General features: G+C 40.0%; 1 protein-coding gene across 2 annotated transcripts in view; it reads left to right on the forward strand.

The window, feature by feature from the left end:
• SNX8 (sorting nexin 8) overlaps window positions 1-5,991 on the forward strand; it is a 26,968-nt gene extending 20,977 nt beyond the window's left edge. The window contains exons 4-11 of one of the 2 annotated variants that reach the window (XM_077274774.1): window positions 602-723; window positions 1,784-1,864; window positions 2,448-2,608; window positions 2,970-3,096; window positions 4,392-4,460; window positions 4,542-4,691; window positions 5,190-5,339; window positions 5,609-5,991. In XM_077274774.1, the coding sequence (XP_077130889.1) occupies window positions 602-723; window positions 1,784-1,864; window positions 2,448-2,608; window positions 2,970-3,096; window positions 4,392-4,460; window positions 4,542-4,691; window positions 5,190-5,339; window positions 5,609-5,722 (974 nt within the window). In that variant the 3' untranslated portion in view covers window positions 5,723-5,991. The remainder of the gene's footprint in view (window positions 1-601; window positions 724-1,783; window positions 1,865-2,447; window positions 2,609-2,969; window positions 3,097-4,391; window positions 4,461-4,541; window positions 4,692-5,189; window positions 5,340-5,608) is intronic. The other variant, XM_077274775.1, reaches the window with a different exon arrangement.
• The last annotated feature ends 1,664 nt before the right edge of the window (window positions 5,992-7,655 follow it).

The following is a 7,655-nucleotide window of genomic DNA, read 5'->3' on the forward strand; positions in this document are numbered from 1 at the left end:
GAGAAATGGCCGTAGCTTTGTGCTAGCATGAATATACATTTTCTCTTCAGTGGATGTTGTTGTTACCGTCCGCTCTGATAGTGGATGTGGGTCACACCATATGGCTGATACCAATATGACTTGTAGAAAAAGAGAAGATTTTACACAACCAAAGTCACATGATGCTTCAAAATGGCCGGATTTCCAAAATTCACAACTTTTATTCCCGAGTACCCAACCATCCAGTCAAAAATAAAAGGTGCATGCATTTAAAGGGAATGTTTAACATTAAAAACTTGACAAGAACACCTCTATACAGTAGATAACACAGGATCCACCATTCACAATGGGGGATGTCACAGCTCACCTCCTTCTCCTTTTTCTACAGAAAATATAAAGAAAAATCTCCAATCCAAAATATTAAAAACTGATTAAAATAAATTAAATATATATATATATATATATATATATATATATATATATATATATATATATATATATATATACACACTCACTGTCTGGAATTATTATAATATAGGGCAGAAGTTAAACAAGAGACGAGTCCTCCTCAATTACCAGTGATGCGGAGAATATTTATTAACATATATTTTCTATTTTCCAGCTGACCGGGAATTTATTGAATCCCGAAGACGGGCGTTAAAGAGGTTTATCAATTTAGTTGCCAGGCACCCTTCTTTCTGGGATGACATCCTTGTGAATATATTCCTGTCCTATAATGGTCAGGTGAGTGCAAATACTTTTTTTTTTTTTTAGTATACACAAAATACCAGAAAACCACATTGTAACTATTCCATGCGTTAAATAACGCCAGACATAGCCTCAAAGGAAGAGGCATGAACTAGCCCCACTCTAAATATAAACTGAATAAGTAGGAGAACCATAGAGTTAACAGGGTAAAAACAGGGTACTTTATTAAATAGAAATCAAGTGACAACAATATAATACAAAAAGATATAAAATATAGCAGGATGATGTACAAAAACACCAATGTCACCTACCCCCTTGTATAAGTGCAAAGTGCCTATAATAAATAAAGTCGTGCTCCCAATGGGAATATATGCCAGTTAGAACCCCATAGTAGATAGCTGTAAGGGTATCCCAGGAGCAGCGCTTACCAGTATTCAGGTAATGGGGGAGGTGGCACCGAACGGTATCCCAGAGTGCCCCAACGCACGTTTCGCCTATTGGTATCCCGGCTTTATCAAGGAGATGATATCTCCTTGATAAAGCCGGGATACCAATAGGCGAAACGTGCGTTGGGGCACTCTGGGATACCGTTCGGTGCCACCTCCCCCATTACCTGAATACTGGTAAGCGCTGCTCCTGGGATACCCTTACAGCTATCTACTATGGGGTTCTAACTGGCATATATTCCCATTGGGAGCACGACTTTATTTATTATAGGCACTTTGCACTTATACAAGGGGGTAGGTGACATTGGTGTTTTTGTACATCATCCTGCTATATTTTATATCTTTTTGTATTATATTGTTGTCACTTGATTTCTATTTAATAAAGTACCCTGTTTTTACCCTGTTAACTCTATGGTTCTCCTACTTATTCAGTTTTTTTTTTTTTTGTATCAGTGATGTGTATGAAGGGGGTTGGCTTCTTTCAATAGCAAAGGGTGGTGGGAAGATGAGATTTATTTTTCTTATATTGAGTAATCTTTTTTTTGTTTTTCAGCCAGAAAACCCCTGCCATATGGCAGCGATAAAAACTGTCCCACTGCTGCGACATTTATGTATATTTCTTGGTAACATTATTTTGTTTATCTCATCAGGATGTCCAAAATAGAATGCGGGAATCCATCCGTGGGATTGGAGACGAATATATGACAACTACATTTGCTGCACAGGCCAAGGTACTTGTTTATCATTTATAGGGGTATAGTCCGTGCCCATCGCAGTCCCATTCAGTGTCGGCATCTTTTAGAGGTGATGTCTACTTCAGTAAATGTCTGTGTTCTGCATCATATAACAGTGCTGGAACAACATCCTTTAGAGCTCTGTTGTGCAGAAGACGCCTACATGGGGTGTGCTCATCTGTCTTCAGGAGCACACAGCTCTCCTGCTTCCCGCTTGCCAGGGATGGTGCCCTCCGGAAGACTGACAGTTCAGGCTGGTGGCATGGAAAAGGCAAACCCATATGAAATTGGGCTTTCTGAAAATATCCAAGCCTCTCTAGTTTCACATTGACATGAGACGTCCAATAGATGTGGATTCCACCTATTTTGATAATGGTGCCATAAATGGCCCCAATCTCTATGATGTGGCGGGCACCTGCAATGTGTGATTTATAAGGATTGGCCTTTCACCATCAATTTCCATTTTCAAACCAGACTTCAGCCATGTAGAGTATAACTTGCAGCAGAGGCCGTGAACACTGTGGATGTGTTTTTATGACTTGTACATCTCCTAGTTTCCTGTGTTTTCTGCTTCGCTCAGGATTTCCTCCCCGCTGATATCCAGGTTCAGTTTGCTGCCAGCAGAGAACTGATCAGGAATATCTTCAACAGCTTCTACAAACTGCGGGATCGTGCAGAGAGGATGGCCATACGGGCTATTGATAATGCTACCGATCTACTGGGCTTTGGAAAGGAGCTAAGGTAAGGCAGTGCTAAGTGAAAAGTATCACAACGTGCGGCTCAGGTCAGTGGCCAGAGGCAGGGAAGTGGGTGAGGACTGAGGCTAAACTACTGCTTCTTCATCAACTGCAGTCACCACTAGAGGGAGCTCACTGCATACAGATGTACAGAATGATCATCGGATACAACACTGTCCATTGATGTGTACTGAGCTCCCCCTAGTGGTGACTGCATGCAGCCAGAATTATCATTTCTCATGATGAAAACCATATTCCTATATAGGAATATGATCAAAATGAATGATAGAAATAGGTGTTGTAAGAGGTATCTCTTGGTGTACTGTAATGTCTGTGATAACTATCAGTCTTCTCCTCCTGTACAGTGCCTTGGGCTCGGACACTACTCCTCTGCCTCCCTGGGCGGCTCACAGCTCTTGGGGAGCATTAAAGCAAGCTCTTAAAGGGCTGTCTGTAGAGTTTACCATACTCGCGGATAAGGCGGCACAACAGGTAACTATAACCTATCTCTGTAAACTGTTGTGATAGGCCATCATTTAGCGCAGTGTATTAAGAAGCCAGATCTGTTCTAATGCACCTAAAGGTAATGTGCCATCAGAAAATGACCTTTTGTTCAATGTGTTTTATTCCTAATGCAGGTTGTCCGATACATTTTTTGGTAAATTTTCACTATTCTGTTATGATTATAATAATAATAATTAATAAAAATCTGAAATCCTGCCATTTTCACATTGGCCACTAGGCTTATTACTAAATTCATACGTCCTGCTATTCATAGGTGACTATCATCACATACAGGATTACAATGAAAAACACCTCTATATACAGCAGATAACACAGGATCCACCATTCACAATAGGTGATGTCACAGCTCACCTCCTCCTCCCCCCCCTGTACAATGACTGATAACACCTCTATATACAGCAGATAACACAGGATCCACCATTCACAATAGGTGATGTCACAGCTCACCTCCTCCCCCCCTGTACAATGACTGATAACATCTCTATATACAGTAGATAACACAGGATCCACCATTCACAATAGGTGATGTCACAGCTCACCTCCTCCTCCTGTACAATGACTGATAACACCTCTATATACAGTAGATAACACAGGATCCATCATTCACCATAGGTGATGTCACAGCTCGCCTCCTCCTCTTATTTGCAATGACCTTTGGCCAGATTTCTGCATGCTCAGATATCTGTTCTACAAAAGCAAATTGGGTCTGAGTCAATCCATTGCTGCTAATGTGCGTGTTACCAACAGGAAGTAGGAGGAGTTTAATATTGGGCTCAATGTTAATGTCAAAATTGGAATTTTTATATTTTTAATCTGATTTTTAGATTAACCTTTTGTTTAAAAAAATAAATAAATAGAAGGGAGATTCTCTTCTAAGTACTTTGTGGCTACTAATATACTGTGCCTCGTGGCAGTGCATCATAAGATCGTGATGTGCTGCTGCCACGATTCCTGGTAACAGTAGTGACTGTAGACAGAGATTCAGCACGGTTGGATCATTACGATCTTTAGTCTACACGGCGACTTTAGGTCAGGAGTATTAAAGGGGCGGCCTTCTACCAGCCTGGATGTCGCTTAACCCGGATAAAGCCAAAACCTCCTGTAACCAGCAAGGAACCTGTTTAATTGTATTGGGTTGTTGTTGGGTGGGGATATAACTTTTTATTATTTTTTTTTTATTATATGAATGAGCGTTCTCATAAATCCCGAGCACCCCTTTACATGACTTATTTAATGTTTTTTTTTTTTTTCCCCATTTCTAGGGTAAACTTGAAGAAATTGACGTGGTAGAAAAGTTGAATCTATTCCTGGATCTTCTTCAGTCCTACAAGGTTAGTGACCCCCCGGCCCCCCGTGCAGGCCAGGATTGCTGCGTTCCTCGTGGCGGTATATAACACGTGTGATGTGTGCAGGACCTGTGTGAGCGGCACGAGAAGGGCGTGCTACACAAGCACCAGAAGGCCTTACACAAGTACAGTCTGATGAAGAGGCAGATGATCAGCGCCGCCGTGCAGAACAAGGAGGCCGAGTCCGTGGAGCAGCTGGAGTCGCGCATTGTGGAGGTCAGCGGGCAGAAAGCGACCCCCTGTAACACATAGAGCTTCTCACTGTCGCCCCCTGGTGACTAATGCACTTGGTAACATTGGAATAACATGGAGCAAATCTCCCAGCACTGATTACTCCATTACTGCCCAGAATATGGAATTGTTTTCTTTTTTTTTTTTTTTCATTTTAAGGGAATGTGTCTGCATAAAGGATCTTTTTTCGGAATCTATCTATATAGTCTTCTCATCAGTCTATACATACATATCATATTTTTCTATATATAGCAAATGTGGCAAATTAAAACAAAAAAAAAAAAAAGCAAAATTAAATCCTTATTTAAACAATTGGTCAAATTCTGATTACATATTCCCTTTAATTGCAGCTTTCTGCATAATGATTGTTACATTTTTTTCCATGGGTCTTTTTACAGTTGCTACTTTTACATCCAAAGATATTTGTGTGTATGATAGAGATATCTTATAATTTGTATTAATATATACTACTTTATCTTCCAGCAAGAGAACGCCATCATGGTCATGGAGTTAAGGAATTACTTTTCCTTGTTTTGTTTGCACCAAGAAACCCAGCTCATCCATATCTACCTGCCCCTCACTTCCCACATCCTGGGGGCTTTTGTCAATTCACAGATTCAGGGACACAAAGAGGTTCGTTTTATAGTAATATACCGTAATATTCATCAAAATAACAAAAAACAAACATGGTTTCCTTCTTTCAGAACCTGCTCCACATCTGTCCACGTTGTGTCTGATATTGCAGCTCTGCTCCCTTGACGTGGGTGCAATACCACATGCAGCCTGTGGACAGAGATGGCGCTGTTATGAAATAAATCCGCTTTGGTTTTCTAATCTTGTACAGCCCCGAATACATTACATTGCGCAGTGAATGAACATTACTCACTTTTGCTTCTTTGCAGATGAACCAAGTCTGGAATGAACTGAAGCCGAAGCTGAATTGTCTGTTTGTGGGATCTTCCAGCCTGGTGACACCACCATTGTCCCCAGACGAGAGGCATTTCTTCTCTCGCTAGGATCATTTCCTCTGTGACTCATGTATAAATGGGATTTTAAACCCTGGATGAGTTTGTCCTAAGGCAACTCTATGGATTAGATGCTGTACGCACACATATTAGATATAGACCCTAGCAGAGTGTGAGGGCTTAGCAGTAGACCACCCCTTTCAGGGCAATCCTTACCTCCAGGATACGGTCTATTTTTTTGGGGGAACAAATCTTTAAAATAATAAATTAGATATTCAAATGGTGCAAAATTTAGCCAAACACACATGCATTCAAGTTATAATAAAAAAAAAAAATTAAAAAAAGAAATACAAAATATATATATATATATATATATATATATATATATATATATATATATATATATAATGTATATATTTTGATTCTCCTCTGATTCTTCTCTGTGGATGAGAATCTAGTTGAGACGTGATCACCAGTTTGCGGATTGAGCGGAGAATCCTGACACTGTGCAAAATGAACACTGAAAGGATCGACTGAGCTGCCGTTAAATGGAGGGACTGCAGACATCCCCTTTGAATATAAGGGGCATCTCAGCAGTCCGCGCACACTGACATAAAGCTTCATAGCAGACACAACGGGGGTTCCAGTCTTACAAAACAGATAGTGGAAATGGGTTCCGTACCTTTAAAAAAAAAAAAAAAAAAAAAAAAAAAAAAAGAAAATGAGACTTTATAATAATAGACTTTATTTTCATTATTTTTCTCTCCTCCTGATTTCCTTGCTGTTGCAGTAGTGTGAATATTGTGCTTATCTGGTGACACGACGGGACCTTTGCATGGACTTCCTGTAATGTGGTCCGCATTCATAACCGAGGAGGTCACATGACAGGAAGCGCACACAATAAAGCGTTAGACCGCTACAATATTATCACTACAGCAGCAGTTTTGTCCATCAGGAGTAAGTGGCAACGACTTGTTTCCAATTTACTGAGCTTTTTTATTTTTTTGGAAAGGTACACAACTTTTTTTTTTTTTTTTTTAAGAGTGAGCGTCGTTTTGTTTTATTTTTTTCATCATTAGTACATATGAGATTAAGAAACTTGTTAAATAGATCTTATCATAGAAATCTGCTTCTTTCTCCTCCTGGCCTCATCATTCATTCTTAATTCATCAGTGACTTTTGGTTTCCCCATTACGGAGATAAGATGACCGTTGGTGCTTACAAACTTCTATGGAGGGGGAGGAGCTAGACGAACACAGATCATATGTGTGACCTTGCAGCAGAATGTCTGTGCATTCCGTTAGCTCCTCCCCCTCCATATAGTACTGTAAGCACCAACTGTCACCTCCTCTTAGTAATGGAAAAATCGTTCTTCTCTTAATGCAGATTCTACCTGTGAAATATCAGCCCAGGAGGAGAAAGAAGTAGATTTTTCTATAGATTACAAAGCTTCTTATTTTCACTATTGGTTTATGGAATTTCAAACTGTGGTTACTCCTTAAAGCAATCTGTCATCAGTTGAGATGGGTGTTGGATTACAAAATCATGGTGGTCTTCTTTAGGAAACGGCGCCACCCCTTAGCATGGTTAATGAGTGGTATTGCAGCTTGCCTCCATTTACTTCTTGTAGGGCTCAGTTGCAATCCATGGTAAGGGGTGGCACTGTTTCTGAAAGAAAGCAGCCATGTTTTTGTGATCCACGTCAACCATTTAAAGACCCATTACTGTACTATTTTAATAGTATCATGAATGCAAAAAAACCCTCTTTAATATTAAAAAGAGACTTATCTGTGTGAATGACCTGCCTGTTCTACATAACTGAGGGCAGTTGGCATTAGGTCAGGTTATGGGAACAAATTTATTATAAAATAAACCTAATTAAATATTAAACCTCAGCAGTAATTTAAAATTGTGCTTGCTCTGGGGTTGTCATGGTATCACATGATAGAATGCCTCTGCAGTTTCAGACTGGTGCTACCATGAC

Source organism: Ranitomeya variabilis, chromosome 7 (genome assembly GCF_051348905.1).
Source record: "Ranitomeya variabilis isolate aRanVar5 chromosome 7, aRanVar5.hap1, whole genome shotgun sequence".
NCBI classification, from domain to species: domain Eukaryota; kingdom Metazoa; phylum Chordata; class Amphibia; order Anura; family Dendrobatidae; genus Ranitomeya; species Ranitomeya variabilis.